This window comes from Oratosquilla oratoria, chromosome 33, assembly GCF_046742065.1.
Source record: "Oratosquilla oratoria isolate Oo_2021 chromosome 33, ASM4674206v1, whole genome shotgun sequence".
Lineage (NCBI taxonomy): Eukaryota > Metazoa > Arthropoda > Malacostraca > Stomatopoda > Squillidae > Oratosquilla > Oratosquilla oratoria.
Window position 1 is genome coordinate 23221856 of NC_134809.1, and position 19109 is coordinate 23240964.

The 19109-nt window shown below is 37.8% G+C and overlaps 2 protein-coding genes across 3 annotated transcripts in view; both read right to left on the reverse strand.

Moving 5' to 3' along the window:
• Positions 1–1696: 1696 nt before the first annotated feature.
• Positions 1697–10232, reverse strand: LOC143017806 (uncharacterized). The gene is made up of 5 exons (XM_076172700.1): positions 10118–10232; positions 4665–5057; positions 3646–3817; positions 2824–2929; positions 1697–2425 (listed from the first exon to the last, which is right to left on the reverse strand). Exons 2-5 carry the CDS (start codon positions 5055–5057, stop codon positions 2272–2274), a joined length of 825 nt encoding a protein of 274 aa, XP_076028815.1. The 5' UTR covers positions 10118–10232; the 3' UTR covers positions 1697–2271.
• A 5413-nt stretch (positions 10233–15645) lies between these two features.
• LOC143018018 (uncharacterized) overlaps positions 15646–19109 on the reverse strand; it is a 7481-nt gene continuing 4017 nt past the window's right edge. Inside the window, exons 2-4 of one of the 2 annotated variants that reach the window (XM_076173055.1) lie at positions 17275–17457; positions 16369–16498; positions 15646–15696 (exon numbers count right to left, since the gene is read on the reverse strand). In XM_076173055.1, coding sequence (XP_076029170.1) covers positions 16400–16498; positions 17275–17457 — 282 coding nt within the window. In that variant the 3' untranslated portion in view covers positions 15646–15696; positions 16369–16399. Of the gene's footprint in view, positions 15697–15723; positions 16499–17274; positions 17458–19109 lie in introns of those variants that run through there. The other variant, XM_076173056.1, reaches the window with a different exon arrangement.

Below are 19109 nucleotides of genomic sequence, written 5' to 3' on the forward strand. Positions count from 1 at the left end.
CCCTTTACTACTTTCGATTCTTTTAATATTGTCCATCTATACATTTTACATTACAACCAATCCACATATGTTTGTTTTTTCTCTTCTGTTACGCCTCTACCTCTTCATCCAACCCTTTACAACCCTTCTCTCTATTCCCTCCACGTCCAGCACATTTTATGACTTCCTTAAAACTTACCTATTGCATTCTATTTTCTACTCCTACCTCCTCTTTCTTCCTCACCACCTCCCAAGCATCTCTCAGCTTCTGGTATACTTTTTTTTTCCTTTTCATTCAATTTGTTAACTCTCAACATCTCTACGTCCACAAACTTTAATCAAAGATGACCTTCAAAACAAGGCTCTTATCATATTTAATTCCACTGAGAAATTGGTTGATGTCCAAACTCATAAATCAGACTTTGCGCCTTGTAATTTCAAACATCACTCAATCTCCATCATTTATGATACTGGAACCAAACAGACTCTCATGCTTCCTGGCATTTTCCTTGACCCCGATAAGTCACATTTATATAAATGATAATACTATATTAAGTTTGTGGACTACAGGGATATCAGTTACACATGTGTTAGCGTGGTATGTTGTATATCATACCATTATCGTACATTGTAATTGTGTGTTGCTTATTTGGGGAATTATATGTTTCCCCCTCTTTATAAAATTGTCATATGTTTTGTTGTTTGTTGTTTTATTATTTATTGTAATTATGTGTAATCATTGTGTATATTGTAATTGTATTGGATATCGCAAATGCGATGCATGTCTGTTCGCGCCAAATTAGCAGCTGGGCGTCAGTTGAGAGCCAGCTCTCTTTGTATACACACGCATTAGTTGTCAGTGGTATCAGTGAAAACAGTGTATTTCCCACCAATTGACTTTCATTTCTTGTAGCCACCCGGTACACACAGACTATATCTATATCTTGAATGATACTGAGATCAAACATACTTTCATGCTGAATGACACTTTCTTTAACCTCACTAAATCATAACCATAGAAATAATAATATTACATGAATTTGGTGGACTATAAGTATATCAGTTACACAAGCTACATTTCATTTCACTTTAATAACTGGATTACCAAATATTCTAACTCTGCCCCAAAAAGTCACTAATACTCTTATGAAATAGGCATCCCTTTCTCCCAGTGAGATAAACATACATTATGAGTGTATAATTGCGCTTTTACAGCCAAAAAGGCAGTTTGGAAAAAGTCAACCTTATCCATTCTCATTTCTTGCTTGACTCAGACCCACAAGGGTTAGATAATTTGTTTCACGAAGAAGTCAGAGACAGCGAAACCCTCCCTGTTTATCTCAAAATAATCTCGTAGTTAGTCAAAGGAAATATGTATTCCATTCATGTATTTTTATCAGAATGCGTCTAAAGCTTATGGGTAGTATTTGCGCTGAAAATGTGAGACACATTTCAAGCAACCTATTTAACATAATAATGCACTTTACAAAAGTCGTTCTGACTGATACTAGATGGTTTCATCCAGATGATGAAGGTCAAAGAACACCATCTTAAAATTGCTGATACACAAAAGGAATAATGAAAAAGGAAATTTCATAAATTTGATTCATTTTATTCTAAAACCCCACAGCCTTTTACCACAAAGTCAAACTACTAGTTGTGTCATTCATTTTGCGACTGATGTGTGAAATTCTATAAGGAATAATGAAAAAGGAAATTTCATAAATTTGATTCATTTTATTTTAAAACCCCACAGCCTTTAACCACAAAGTCAAACTACTAGTTGTGTCATTCATTTTGCGACTGATGTGTGAAATTTTATTTCCCTACCTTTTCTCTTCTTAACAAGTGAGACCAGAAGAGATTCCAACATGGCAGTTTGGCACTTAGCCATTCTAACATGGTGTACATATTTTGTTTTGGCAAAAGACAGAGGATCATATGCACTTGGAGGGCGGATCGAATCCTGAATAGACTCAATTACCCGAAACAATTCAGGTGTCCATTAGGATTCTGGCCCTCACTTGCATAATGAAATCATCTGGCATTTGCCAAATTCTGCAAAGACTTCAGTGTTGGTGGGATGAAGGAGGGCAAATTGCAAAGAGGAGAAGAGAAAGAAGTTCGCAAACACTGTCCGATGAGTAGGACTGAACTCGACAACGTTAAATCTTGAGTCAAGAACACTAAGTGATCATCCATTATACCCTGGAACGAGAGATTTTTAAGTATTTTATAGAGGGGAAATCACGTCGCAGTCTTCTTTCTCACACAGGAGGCTTCTGGTATTTATTAGAAATGCGAGCCTCTCCTCTCACAGATGATGGGTTTAAGGTGATGGCATCCAACGTCATGCCACCTGACGCCGTCTTGGTAGAAGTTGTTGAGGACGGCCAGGCAGTTTTCGTTGTTATTTTCAGCGTTGTCTGGCTGAGGGGAGTTTAACCTGCGGCAGAGAAAACAGAAAAAAAATCATATAAGTAAATGTGAATTAATGTATATGCATACACACAAGAAGGACATAAATGCTCAGTTGGTAGAACAGCCAATTAGAATACATATATATACACACAAAAATTGACTCGAGTATCAATATCTAGAAATTCATCGATTACTTACAAAACTCGGCTGAGAATCCAAGTTTGAACTAAAAATGACTTTCGTTCCCTTTCTCTCACGGGACCTATTTCTGGACATTTTTCAATTCAAAAAGCTAGTCTAGGCAGTAAAAGAGAACAGCACCCCTAGGGGGCATCAGAGATATAGATAAATAGATAGACAGAGAGGAAGCAAGGAGTGAGGGAGACAGACAAACAGACAGCGAGAAAGAAAGGGAATACTTACGATCCAGTGTGTGACCAGTCAAGATCTCCGCTCGGTTGTCCAGTACTCCAGACGAAGTGTGGGTGAGGTCTGGCAGAACCGCTTGTCCAGATGTACTTTTGGTTTTCTGGAAGGACGGATAGATGGGGTGAGTGTTCCAGACAGCTTGAGAATCATATGGAAAACGCACCATAACACCAATGCTACAGACAATCTGATGTTCTATTAAGTTGTTTTGGACTTTATTCCATTTCTTAAAGAAAAAGCCACGTGGAAGAAGGTTGCCACTATAACACCAACAATCCTGTCACAGCTACAAATCCATGTGGGTCGGTATAATTGTGTATTTGAAATAAGTCAATAAATTAGAAACACCATGCGGGGCCAAGCACTTATTGGTCATGCCACGTTTCGTTTGTTAGAAATTTCTCAAGTACAAAGTTGTAAATTAAACTCTTGAGCAAATACAATGCACCCCCAAAGAAATGGGAGGTTATATGTATAGTATGAGAAAAAATTACCATAGCCCCAAAAATTGTGATAAAATGACTGGTTGAACAAAGGTTCAGGATTGTACGTGGATTGATATGCTTATAACCATGAAAATTCATTGGACCAGGGTTGTTTTGTCCTCAGATTTTGCACATGCACTTCCCCCCATTCTTCTGGGGGCCTACAGTATATACTCAGGGATGGTAATCTTTACAATTAAGAGAACTCTAGCGGGGGATTCATTAACACATGGTGGTTTCTTATCCCACATTTAGAAGTAGCTGTTAATTAAAAAAAAAAGTCAATATATTTCAAAAATTACAACTAATATGAACAACTGTGCATAAATACCTCCAGTCAATACTGATTTCACCCAGCTGTCCTCATCGTGTGTCTCGATGCTAATGGCGTCCCAGCCTCCAGGGAGACGCTTGCAGTAACTTTGAGCATTGCCCCAGGTATAAGTATCGCCGTTCACCCTCCAGGAGTAATGGTAATCGGAGCCACCTCGCGAATGATGCACCTAGAGAAAACGTGGATGTGTTCTTGAATATACAAACATTATTATTTCCCTTACTAAAAGGGTTCTTTGCTGGAACGAACAATGCCATCATTTGACATCATTTGACCTGCACACGTGTAGGTTACTTTATATCTTCTTTACTAATATTTTTGGCTGTTAGAAAATAGACTGTGAATACGTAGTTGTGTAATATGAATTTTGCGCAGAGTATTGGACATTTATTTGTATCGCCTAGAGTGTGTTCCAAGTTCAATGATTTTTTATTTGTTTGTCATTTTTGTGATGGCCTTTGCACTTTGTATGAGGTTCATATGTGATCCCAAGTATGGTGGAATTTTGATCTAAGATAGGCCTTATTCATTTTGGGTGACTGCCTCATAATTTGATTTTCATAATTATCTTGGGTAAAAAGAGTTAGCATTGATCTTTTGAGGGAATGATACTGAACTTGAGCTCATATGTATCTAAGCTATAGTATTATTATATCATATGTATAGTAGTTATTTTATAGTATATTATAGTATATTTAGTATTATTATAGTATTATTATTATATCATAGTATTATAGTATTATAGTATATTATAGTATATTTAGTATTATAGTATATATAGTATATATTTATAGTATATTATATTATATAGTTATTATATAGTATAGTAATTATCATATGTATAGTAGTTATTTTTAGCCTCTTCACAGTTTCAGCTTTAGTTTACCGAAGAATTATAGTGAGAATAGCAAGGTCATGACTCCCCTGAGCAAGCTGACGGGAAGAAATAATGAAATGGGATGAGGTAGAAAGTGAAAAACAAGCTCTTTCTGCTTCATATTTACATCAGAACTCACCTGCCCTCCTGACTGTGTTGCCGGGAATCCTGGTTGCTGTCCAACATGAACTGGTTGCTGCTGTTGGTGTACTATTTGGACTGGTTCGTGTGAAGGGAGCACTGGACTCTGCACTATATGTACTGGCCTTTGCACGGCATGTACTGGCCTCTGCACATGGTGCACTGTGCTCTGCACATGGTGTACTGGCCTTTGTACAGTGTGTACAGGCCTTTGTGCGTGGAATGCTGGCCTTTGCACGGCGTGCACTGGTCTCTGCACTAGATGGTAATTCAATGGGTACGATGGGCGACTTGAGTATGGTACTTGATGCTGCACATATTGCCTCTGGTAGTAGGGAACCTGGGCTAACACCGCGACCAACAGAACCGGCAGCACGAGGAACGAATGCATCTGAAATAGGGGTTGCAACAATGGTCATGCAATTCAGTGTAAAATAGGGGATAGAACATATTATTTTCTCCTCGTTGGGTGTTGACATCGCTGACTGCAGACATCTCGGACTTCGTTGGTGATGTTACCGACTCTTGGGTTGGGAGGAAGTGTGAAAGTTTATTCCTCCGCGGAAATCGTACACGCGGTGCCACGCCTTAGACAGGTCTACTTCCATACCAGAACCTCACTTCCTTGCCATCAAAGTACAGCACTATCCTACCAGTCATACTAACATGAACAAGAATATACAGACATTTTTTACAGAAAAAGGTATGGCTAACTTAGAACCAAATAGAACTCTTTGTAGTTTTCCACTGCTATTACACGAGTCGGATACTAAACTAAAGTGAAAAAAATTAGAGCTTTCCTAAATAACATCCTCTATTGTCAGCATACACATATGATATACTAGCGCATGATAAGTAACACAACAAATTTCATATTTTCAAACTGCTAGGCCGCCTCACATACGAACAAAGACATATTTAAAAGATTGTTCAACTCAGGGAGTAAACAGACACGACGACAACATATTGAGGTGTGAGACCTCTGCTAGGCGCCCAGAGGGCCATCTCTCTCCTCCGCAACTCCAGTATGTCTATAACACTTTGGGCTAACCACCAACGACGATGACGACAACAGCAGCAGCAACAACAACAACAACCTTTCTCCTCTGAGAATTGTTCTCCTTCATTAGAGAAGGGCGTGGTCTGTCATCGAGAAAATACTCAATATTAATTTAACAAAATAGCCAGATTACCTTTAACCCATTCAACTCCGATGACAAGATGTCTTGTCATTTGGTCAAATAAAACAAAAAATCATAAAACACCAAAATGTTTGATCAAACACCAGAAAAATATGACGTCAGTCCTCGCTTCGCTCGCAGCGAAGCGAGGACTGACGTCATATTTTTCTGGTGTTTGATCAAACATTTTGGTGTTTTATGATTTTTTGTTTTATTTGACCAAATGACAAGACATCTTGTCATCGGAGTTGAATGGGTTAATAGTACTAATAAATTAAGCCGTTAGAAATTGAAAGCATATATATTAGCCAAACTGGTAACAGTTGAAGGAAGCTTGCCATTCAGGGGTTAGAATTAATTCCAGTAAGCCCATGGACTAACTATATTCATATATCTATTTTGAATACCATTATACAAACATATTCAACTGAGGAAATGGTTGGCAAAGTTCTTAACCGGAAGAAAATTAATAATGTCCCAGAAGAACTATTTATCTGAAATAAAAATACTGTACAAAAGGGTCTCGTAAGGAGCAATACTAATACCAATGACGTCTCTACCCCAAGTCCAGCATTCAACATTAGATTACTCATATACGCATATACAGCATTCATAGATATCTCATTGAGTGGAAGGGTGATGAGGTAATCACAGAGAACAGGTGGATTTTTATTCACTGACGCTTTGTCCTTACCGGGACATTGTCAAAGTACATACAGTCTCAGAAAATTAACGACTTATATACTTCATCTTTGCCATGTTCCTCTCCCTCCATCTGGGATGAAGTATATAAGCACGCACACACACACACACACACAGACACACACACACACACACACACACACAGACACACACACACACACACACACACACATATATATATATACATATATATATATATGTGTGTGTGTGTGTGTGTGTGTACGCACGCACGTACATACATACATACTTGCGGACATGCATGTATGTACAGTCTCTAAAAATATTGGTAAGAAATCGTATGGAAATGGACGTAAGTAAACGCTAAACTCTGACACATTGTTCAAAAGCCGTGAAAGGTGATTCTGACTTTAGTGTGGATAACAGTGGACAGAACATTGTAGAAAATCAAGTGATCCATTCTCTAAGTAACATGGGAATACATATCAGAGACACAGAGATATTAATTTGCCATACACTGGGAAAACGAAAACAGAATGTAATTGTGAGATTCGTGTCAAGAAAATCGAAGGTGAACGTGCTGAAAAACGCCAAGAAGTTGAAGGGGACGGGCATCTACGTGAATGAGCACCTGACGAAACGAACCTGAGAGATTGCCAAAACAGCACGCGACCTGAGGAAAAAAGGGAAGATCATCTCGGCATGGATTAGAGGAGGGGTTCTCATTAGGGGTGAAATTCACCCCCAGGGGGGAATCTTGGGATTTCTGGGGGTGATTTGTGACCACAGTCAGTTTACGGGGTGAGGAGAGCAATTATAGGTTTTGGCCTATCTGGCCTGTCACCTGGGCTGGATTTATACTAATTTGGGAAAAATATATACTAATTTGGAAAAAATAAAAGGGTTTTTAGTAATATTTGCATATTATTTAGAATGCACCTTTTGAAACAGACAATCTTGGAAAGGAGGGGGAATGACATTTTGACAAATGGTGAAGGGTGAATGGGCCTAGTAAGGCTGAGAACCCCCTGGCTGCAAGGTGTATGTCAAGTGCAGGGATGAAAAAGAAAATCAGGTAAGTAATCTTGAACAATTATTTGAATTTCAATATTTCACATTCCTTAACCTCCTAACACAAACATAACCATGAACACTACAGCTAACACAAAAACAAACATAACAAAAAAACTGTTCTCTCTGCCATACCCCTGTCCCTACCAATCACCTCATTATGCAAAAATTTACATCTTTTCATGTGCGTAAGTATACTCGTAAATACTGCCAAAAATAACCCCAATATTTTCAGAAACTGGTTCTGCACTGACTGCTCAAACACATTTCCCTATCATGCCATCTCAAACACAGAAATTGATTTTTTGTTTTCCGCGCCAAATCTCGCATCGAAAAACCCAGATGTATATACCGCTATTAAGAAGTATAAAGAAATAGACAAAATATCAGAAAAGGAATTTTCGATATTTAATCACAATAACACCCAAATTGACCCCGAATTAAATCTCTACTCAAAACTAACAAGACATCGATTACTATAGTGATACACAATTTGACACAGTATTTCGTGATATTGATGGTTTCACACTAATTCACATTAATGCAAGGAGCCTAAACGCTATCAGAAAATTGACTTATCTCAAGTTACTCAATAAAAGCTTTGACGTTATAGTATAAGCGAAACATGGATTGACCCAGGATGTCTAGTAAACTTCTTACAAGACTATACCCCCTTTAGTGTTAATAGACAGATCCAAAAAGGCGTCGGAATCTCTATCTTCATAAAAAATTCAATTTCATACAAACCAATAAATCAATCCACTAATTCGTATGAGAACTTATTTGATTGCATAGCCGTTGAGATTTTCAGTAAAAAAACAAAAACAAAAATACCGTCATAACAAGTATCTACAGAAAGCCAGGCACGAACATCAATGAGTTCACAAATATGCTTGAAGAAATCATGACTCCATTTAAAAACAAAAACCTATCTTTGTGGGGACTTCAACATAGATTTACTTAAGTATGAGGCACACGAACAAATAAGACATTAGATATGTATCCTTTGATAAATAAACCAATCCGAATAACAAATACTATTGAGACAATGATAGATAACATTTTCACCAATATTATAAATGCAGAGATTTATAGTGAGATCTTAATAATTGATATAAGTGACCATCTACCGGTATTCACTATCAACCCATAAGAAATGCACTGCATAACAAAACCCAGAATTATATTGAAACGTAAAATGGACGAAAAGAGTATTGCAAAATTAAATCAATGCTTGAAAGAAGAAAATTGGGATCTGGTTTACGAGTCAGAAAATGCCAAATTAACCAATTTATAAGCATTATCATGAGTAATGTAAACAAATGTTGCCCAGAGAGAGAAGTTGAAATAAAACCATTTAACGTAAACTCAAAACCATGGTTTACAAACGGTCTTAGAGACGCGTGTCGAAAGAAAAACAAACTTTACAAGAAAATCTATTAGAAGCAAGTCCTTGACAGACGAAAACAAATACAAAGCGTACAAAAACAAACTTACAACAATTTTACGTAACCGCGAAAAAAAATACAATGACTGCTCGAAAATTATAGATGTAATATAAAAAAGACATGGGAAGTAATAAACAACTTAGCTAGGTCCAAAAATAATGACACCGATGAATTAATAGACATTATTAAAACGGAAAAACTAAAAAAGAAGTGGCGAACGTATTTAATGAATTTTTCTCCCATGTAGGATCTAACCTCGCGAAACAAATAAAGACAACACATCAAACTTATGAGACTCTTTTAAAACACCGAATAAATAACACTACGTTTTTAAAACCCGTCACGGAAAACGAACTTATGGCGTTTACATGTGACCCGGACCCGCGCAGTGAGCAATTATCGTCACGTCAACGATCGACCTGACCTCTCTCCCCATCGCGAAACCAGAGCTCCGCCTGACCCCGAAAGATACGATGCCCACACGTGATCCCGATTCCTACGTGAGGTCGGACTTAGCAGGCGTTGTGTCACATTTCTGCGAATGTTATCTCATCTCATTGTAAAAAGCATATATATTATACTAAATTGTAAAAAAAAAAAAAAAAAAAATAAGCTTTGCTTCATGCTCTCCCTTTTCAACAAGTTATTTTTGTAAAATTGTGTATATATGTATGTATAAATTTTGTTTTCTTTTGTTGAATAAACTCTTGAACTGAAGCATTAAATGCTTATTCTACTCCACGTATTTTAACGGGGGGGGGGAGAAGGATGCAACTCTGTCACGACTACCATTTTTTATAGGAATATCGATTCTGTTGATTCACTCGTCTCCCACGAACACCTAAAACCACCAACCGATACTTTTTTTGAGTGACTGTACATAGGATAAATATGCATATGCATACACATTATAGGTACTTAATCATTTCATACTCTAACTTATATATCACTTATTAGTTCTCGATAGGGAATGGCGCCATAAATATGTTCACAGTTGCCTTGTTGAAACCTAAGAGAAGACAGGTTGGATACACTTCTCGCTCGCCACATTTTCTGGAGGTCACGCGTTATTCAGTAACAGTGTTCCTTACCTTGGTGGTCGAGATCGGAGTTCGAGACTGAAGTCACGTGGCTGATAGAGCTTCTTTTATATGTCTCGTCGTTCGCTCCTCAGGGATTTGAGGCTGAGGGTGTGGTGCAGGAGGGGGGGAGGAGCGGTGAGAGAAGGAAGGAGAAATCCAACGTGACGAAGCTGAATAGGCATGCAAGGAAGGTCACTTGACGATATTGGGTGACCTCTGAGGTTGGAGAGTGGAACTGGGCTGCGGAGAAAAGTGGGGGAAGACTGTGCTTTTTTTTTTTTTTTTTTTCTTTAGTACTTCCTTAATGGCATTCAGCTGAATTCTAAACCATCCTAACTTATAGAATGGTGAGTGGAGAGACAGAAAAGGGGATGGTGGAAGAGTAAAGCCATGAAAGAGCGACACAATAGAACGTTACAACACTTTGTCTTTCCTTCAGCGGAAATAGGACGTTGTCATCTCTTTTTGTGATCACGCAATCAACCTCACACTTTCATTCATACTTGATATTTAAGATTGTCTTCAGACCCTTGAAATGATTCTGTGATGAAGTTGTTCGTCCCCACTTTTTTTTTCTATTGTTCCTTTATCGAGCTACTGTCTGCCACCGAAGGAGTGCAACTGAGGTGAATAAAATAGCCAGCAATAATAAAAGGAAATTACAATTCCTTTTCTTCCTAATGGGTGCTATAAAGAAGAGCAAGAAAGCCCAGTAAAAACCAAAATGATATAAAACGTATATCCCGATAAGGGATAGGTTAATCGGGACAGTGTTTTACAACACATAAATTATTCCTAATGGGTGCTATTGAGAAGAGCAAGACAGCCCTGTAAAAAACAAAATAATATAAAACGTACATCCCCATAAGGGATAGGTTAATCGGGACAGTGTTTTACAACACATAAATCATCTATCAATAATACGTCGATATGTCAATCGAATAGTATTATATTTTTGTCAACATAAACGTTATTACTATTATTTTCTTAATGTGTGCCATGTTAACCATAAACAAAATGAATATGTGAGACAGGTAGGCTGAATGAATTGGCATAAACGGAATGATTGCGTTTCTCGGATTTTCTTGGTATTATTTGAACTTGGAGAAGTAAATGCACTTAAACGTTTTTATGTCCAACGGACATGAACAATTGTAGATTAACGTTTTCTACCCATGTGATCAAAAGATTGCCGAAATGAGCTTGGTATTTTTCTACGGGTACGGACAGTTGCTCACTGGATAATTGCTCACCGGATAATTGCTCACCGGACAATCGCTCACCGGAGAAGTGACAAATAGGACACTTGCTCACCAAAGATTTTTTTTTACTTTTCTTGAACTTGATAACAAACAATATACAGGATTTTTTTAGTTATATTTAGGTTTATTACAGCAATAATACACAAACAATATCCAAACTTTCATATTTTAGTTTTTAATCATTATAAAATTCAATACAAATTTCTCCCATCAAGATATAGTAAAAAAAAAATCTTTGGTGAGCAAGTGTCCTATTTGTCACTTCTCCGGTGAGCGATTGTCCGGTGAGCAACTGTCCTACACCCATTTTTCTAAGATCATGTTTACTCACAGATCCAGGCTATCTTCCCTTCAGTTAATTTACATTGGTTCCCCTTTGAATTGTTCTGTCTAGATTCCACTTATTATCATTGTTGCGTATTACTAGTGACACAATTCTATGCCTTTCAGATGTCTACCTCCAACACGATTCAACAATATTTCTTAATGTAACCAATACGAAACCTTCAGACCAACTTTGGTCGAGGTAAGATTGACTGACACAGATTTTACTTTTTGTTATGTCGAGCCGTTATTGATGGCAAAGAGTTTAGGATGCAAAACAATTAAAATGAATAAATGATTATTCAAATAAATGAATCACACACAAACACACACACACACACACACACACACACACACACACACACACACACACACACACACACACACACACACACACACACACACACACACACACACACACACACGACTCGGTGGTGCGGTCGGCAGACTCTCTGACTGTCACCACGGCGGTCAGGGTTCGAATCCTGCCCAGGGCTGAAAATAATTTCAGTATCGCTGCTCTTCGATTCGTTATTCCAACTGTCGTGGGAGGGGAGTTGGGTGTGTGTGTGTGCGTGTAAGGTCACAGTATCACCCATAGATCAGTCATACGAGCTTTGAGCTCTTTTCCGAGAGGGAAATAGCTCTCGATCACAAGTCCAACACGTGATCCAAAGACCATGGTGGTGGTGAATACACACAAACACACACACACACACACACACACACACACACACACACACACACACACACACACACACACACACACACACACACACACACACACACACACACACACACACACACACTAAGAGAAATAAAATTCAACAGTAAATACTTTCGTCTTCTACATCCTCAGACATATTACGTAGATGCAAGTAAGTGGAGTTAATGATTAATCAATTAAATGAATCACACACACACACACACACACACACACACACACACACACACACACACACACACACACACACACACACACACACACACACACACACACACACACACACACACACACACACACACACACACACACACACACACACACACACACACACACACACACACACAAGGTAACAAAAGAGGGAGAAACATGTACAATTTAAGAATATTTCTTTTTACTTTTTCAAATTTTATTTTTCCAGATGTTGCACTTGATGGAAATGTCATGAAGCAAAATTTGTTGCCAAGCTGGTACGAAAAGTGTCCTTGTCGACAACGAAAGCCTCAAATGTTTTTTCAAAACCTGCCAGAAGAAGGAATAGATTTATCCATACCATCACAATTGGGAATTTAGCGTCGAGTGATCAAGGATGCAGAAAAAGTCAAGAACCGGATGAAAGAAATTATTGATGAAGAGAAATTTTGATGGGAAAGTTGTTAATGATAAAGAATATCAGGTGGTCTGTCTAAAAAATTCTGCAAGAACTCTACACCTTGGCATTTTGGTTTGTGAAAGTGGATCAGCTGAGGACTTGAGGACATCTTTATCCGACCGCAAACCATGCTGGGTGAAGACGATGTTTTGGGAAAATATTAAGACAAAAAAAAAAAAAAAAAAAAAATCTGTCACAGAAATAATGCCAACACATGAAAACCTTAGATGGAGAGATGACTTCAGGTATCTTTTTGAACTCTATGAATCACATAATTTCTGCCAGTTTGAGGGAAGATGTCCCCATAGAAAATGGAAGAAGCTTCCTTCCTTTTATAGTGCCAGATGAAATGCATGGGACATCTTTGCATTTATATATATATATATATATATATATATATATATATATATATATATATATATATATATATATATATATATATATATATATATATATATATATATATATATATATTCCCATTCCAAAATGGGAACATCAGTAACGGTGGCCCTCACAGAGGGCTTTGTAGCGTGAAATTTAATGAACCATGCCCTTGGTTCAATTTCACTGGTAGCAGGATTCGAACAGCCCTCACCTCGACCTTCGCCGCAAGTAACGACGCCCTAACTCGCTCAGCCAGTGAGCTTCATGTTGTATACTTAAATCCACTTGAACATTTGTTTTTATGTAATCTATCCGAGGATGTAATAGTCGAAATGAATGATCGTTTCCAAGTGTCTTTTCCCCTGTAGTAATCTTGCATACTTTGTGTAACGATGATGTGAAAAAGCCGGTGCCAGTTTAGTATGTGGCCTACGATTTTTTTTTCTCTGGTATAGTATGTGGCCTACCTATTCGACGCACCGAGGAACGCGCCAAAAGAACGCGGACAAAAAAAAAATAATAATAACAGTTCTCCGTCTGTGATTCCTTTGTCATCACTGTGTAACAGAGGTACGTTTTTCAAATTTTACCATTACGTTTTGATGTTGTTTTCTAAAGTGTAACTTACTAGTTTAAACTTGTTGCTATATTCTAATTATTTGTTTATATTTTTCATAATTTTTCATATTTCTTTGCAGTTAACCTTACCCATCCAGAGATGTTGCTCAGAGAATTTCATTTGACAATTGCTGCTAGTGATGAAAGTGCAACGTCATTTTTACGAGAAAGGCGTGTCCTACAGGAACAACATTTATGTGAGAAGTGTGATGGTCCCATGAGACTAGCCTACCTTGCCCATCTTCTTTACACTTCCATCTGACCATACGGTTGTCCGGTCTGATCTCAGGTTTCCCTGTTTTGTCCAAATCTCCAGCTACCTTACTCCTCATCATATTATCCAAAGATTCTTCTCAAGATATTGTTTTCGGGGAGTTTCAGCCTCCTCTCTCTGCCTTATCAGTGTCCACGTCTCGCTACCGTACAGGACTGTTGGCTTCATTACAATGTTGTATAGTCTTAGCTTAGTTCTTCTGCCGATAGTCCCAATCTTCATTACAGATGACAGGACAGAGAGGCATCTGCTTCCTACAGCTATTCCTTCGTTTATTTCTAAATCCAATTCATCCATCTCACTGACACTGGTTCCCTTCTTTGTAACTAAAGATCTAACTGGGTTTTGTCCTGCTGTGTAATGGCCATTTTTACTCGGCTTAATGCATCTACATTATGTATTATATCATATTATATTATATTATGTTATTTATATTATATTATATTATATTATATTGTATTGTATTAATATATTATATCATATTATATTATATTATATTATACTATATCATATTACATTATATTATATTATATTGTATTGTATTGTATTTTGTATTACATTATATATTGTATTTATATTATATATATATATACATATATATACATATATACGGCAATTAGCAGTCTACCTAGAATCTTTGGGAGTCAGTTTAACTCTAAGTTGGATTTTTTTACAGTGCACTATAGCAATTCACTTTATATATATATATATATACATATATATATATATGTATATATAATATATACATATATATATTTATATATATACACACATATATATATATGTATATTTATATATATATATATATATATAATATGTATATATATATATATGATGTAAGCGGAATAGGAAACACAGGAGTCTTAGTCTTGAGTTTATTCCTGACTAGTTTCGCATACCTGCGAAACTAGTCAGGAATAAACTCAAGACTAAGACTCCTGTGTTTCCTATTCCGCTTACATCAACCTGTCAGAATGTCTCAATATATATATATATATATATATATATATATATATATTTATATATATATATATATATATAAATATATATATATATATATATACATATAAGGGGGAAGAATCCTTTTGTATATAGATAAGAATTAGATCTCCGCCCGGCAAAGCCAGGAGGGCGCGTCGACCTTGCAGAAAGATGACAGCTTCAGGAAAACGTCATTGGCAGCGGGCAGCGAGACGCCGGGGGTTCCAGCGGTGGTGGGGGCAGCAGCAACGAGTATATTTTGTCACTCCGAGTTATCAACAGTGTAGCGGATTTAGGTTACGGAAACAAAAGGGACCAGTAAATCATTTATTGAGTGAATTAAAACTGCCTTACAAGTTTGTGTCTATACTGCAGGTAGGTGATCCATCCGCGGTGTAGTAGTAAAATGGAGTGGGTCAGGTCAGACAGCGACAGTTCCCAAGGGAGAATGCGAGGAGATGGTGAGGTTAGGTCGCGATATCTATCTGGTGTACAGTGATTTAAGGTTGGAATCTATATAGTGGGCTAGAGTAATTTCAATGCAGTGAACTTCATGGTCCCTATCGGGTACCACTATACAAAAGACACCCAATCTTACTTAAAGATACAATCAAACTCCATCGGGCATTCTAAGATGTCCCACTGAGCGACACAGGGTTCAAGGTTAAAAAAGTACAAAGTAATAGATTGCAAACTAAGTATATACAGTGTTCCCATGAGGAATTGAAGAGGATATTTGTGAAATATGAGGAAAAGTCATTATAGTCCAAAAAGTGGTGACCAAATGACGGCCAACAAATGTTCTTGATTGTACACGATGATTTTGACTCAGACTTTACAAATGCAAGCACCTCGCTCTTTTGGGGTATACTGGATATATTCGGAGGTGGGAATCTGTCTCTGTACTTGATAAAGCTCTAGCAAAGGTTTCGTTCACACATGGTGTTTTCTTCTGCCACATTTGGAAGGAATTATTATTTCTAAACATTTCGACAACAAGTTTGACAAGTTACAATAGCTATTATGAATAATTGTACATACCACTCATCATTAATCTTTTGGTCCATTTGTTCTATTTTCCCGTGTCGATGTTTATGCCCTGCCATCCTAAAGGGGAATTTGTGCAGCAATCTTGGCCATGGTAATAGGAACCAGCGGGCGTGTCGTCCACCTAAAGAAAACGGGTATGTAGTATACATACATACATACACATACCAAGGCTTTTTGCCCCTTACAAGGGAGGTAGCCAAAAAGGAAAAGGCATAAAATCATTCCCACCCATTCCATCCCTGAAAACACTCCACACCCCTCCACCCTCCCTCCCATCTTAGCACCTCCTAGATGACAGGTCATCCCTGCACCTTGTCCACTGCCCTGGGTCAGAAGCAGTGTCGCAAGACACAGCACATCCACAGCAAGGGCGCTTCATTAAATCGGTGACCCTCCTCTCCGTATAATTTATATATTTATGTATATATTACTGAGCATGCATATGATATCATTTCTCTTGATTAAAGAGTTATTTTCCGTAACGGACACTGTCATGATTTGAAATCATGTGACTTACTCACGTGTAGGTTACTTGGTAAAACTTAGCTCAGATTCATAAACAGACATTGAGTTTCTATCAATTTTTCCATACCGGTGTGCTATCGTCTGCGTCAAATGACTTTATTCAAGTGTGACAATGGCTTGACCTAATGAGTTCCCACTAGGGATGACGTGCAACTCACTTCTGAATGAAACTTTCTACCTCTCGCTGCAACAAAGTCTACATTCCGGGCCACAGAAATGAAGAGGCAAATCCAAATGTTATGGGCATGGATCCTTTGGGAACCAGTATTTGATCCTTTTCATTATTTTCTTTGATATTTAGATGAACATTTTTGTGAAAGTAAAAAAAAAAAAAAAAAAAAAAATCTACTTCATATTCACAGCAGAACTCACCCGCTCTCCTGAATATGCTGATGGGAATCCAGGTTGATGTACCGAGCGAAATGGCTGCTGAACGGCGTTTGCTGGTCTCCGTATGAGATGATAATTCAATGGGTACAATGAACGTCTCTGATAGTAGGGAACCCCGGCTAACACAGTGACCACCAGCACCAGCAACACGAAGAACGAATGCATCTGAAACAGTGATCACGACTATGGTCATGCAATTCAGTGTAAAAGAGGCGATAGAGAATAGCAGTGCACACTTTTCCCCCACGTTGGCTGTTGGCGTCGTTGACTGTAGACATCTGGGGATTCGTTGGTGGTGTTACTGTCTCCTGGGTTGGGAGGAAGTGTGAACATTTGTCCCTCCCCCTGAAGTCGTACTGGAAGTGTGAACATTTGTCCCTCCCCCGAAGTCGTACTTGTGGTGTCATGCACCGATGCCATCTTGCGGGAATTTTCCACAAATTTGTGGGAGAAATTTCCTCACATGGGATGTTTTATGAGCGAAGTGTGAACATTTGTCCCTCCCCGGAAGTCGCACTTGTGGTGTCATGCACCAATGCCATCTTGCGGGAATTTTCCATAAATTTGTGGGAGAAATTTCCTCACATGGGATGTTTTGTGAGCGAATTATAGGTTGCAATGAACTTATTTGTGTATATAATAATTCCTTCTTTTTGTGGGGAAAATGTGGAAATCCAGATTTCTTTGTAGGAATTTTGTGGTAAAAATCTCACTCATTTGTGGGAACTGGTATAGATCACAGTGGCAACACTGGTGTCATGCCACAGTCTACTTTCATACCAGCACCTCACTTCCACGCCTTAAAAGTAAACAATCTTACCACTTCTATCAAGTTACGCTAACACGAAAAAACATATACACACAGTTCTTACAGAAAGGGCTAGGGCTAATTTAAAGCTTATGAAGATTCATCTTTAGTCTTCCACTGCCAGTACACGAATCAGACCAAACACTAACGTAAACTACGTAATGTAAACAAAACAAGAGTTCACCTAATGTATCCCTTACTTACATATATTAACTATCATTGTAAGTTACAATAAACACGAACATAGAAATACATGAGAGAGAGCTGGCCGAGGTGCCGCTTGACAATGTCAAAATGGCATAGCTTATTGTCTCAGTTACCAGATATCTCAACAGGATAACCCTCCTTACCTACACTCACCTATAACTATATACAGTTACACAATAGTCACACATGTAATACTGATTGTTATATTGCAAGGAGCGCCTCATGATCGAAGTAAGATATGTCAAACTACAAAGAATTTGCTGATGCATCAAGGTTTGTAAAATTGAACTTCATGGTGAAAATTATACTAAAAAATTGCCACGGCACTTGACCATTCTCTTTCACCAGTTTTAAGTAAACTTAACATGAATTTTTTCAAGGTTACTTTGTGATAATCTGCCATCAAATGCTGTTTGGTACATATATGTTGATGATGTTTTTAGCTGTGGTCTTGTAATGAAAATTTAGATATATCCTTACAGTCACACAATAACATTGTTCCATTCACTAGATTCATCGTGGAATCAGAGATCGATTTAAATTACCCTCTCTGGATTGTCTTATTCACAGAGAAGGTCTTTTAGATTTTGCATTTATAGAAAACTAATGTTCTTTCACGTATTCATTATTATCAGTCGTGGGCGTTGCGATAAGTAAAGCGATAATATCGCTTTTAACCGGAAAAAATTATCGCTTATATTTATCGCTTTCAAATTTCCCGCGATAAATCCAGCGATAAAGTAGAAGACGAAAAACCGTTACGGCGGGAGGTTACAGGCTCATTGTTACGCGGCAAACAGAT

Excerpts from the sequence above, each read along its gene's own strand:
- LOC143017806 (XM_076172700.1), bottom strand. The coding sequence starts at position 5,057 with ATGCATTCGTTCCTCGTGCTGCCGGTTCTGTTGGTCGCGGTGTTAGCC. Across the intron at positions 2,930-3,645 it reads GAAATCAGTATTGACTGGAG|AAAACCAAAAGTACATCTGG; the intron begins GTATTTATGCAC and ends CCGTCCTTCCAG. Across the intron at positions 2,426-2,823 it reads GACTGGTCACACACTGGATC|GTTAAACTCCCCTCAGCCAG; the intron begins GTAAGTATTCCC and ends TCTCTGCCGCAG.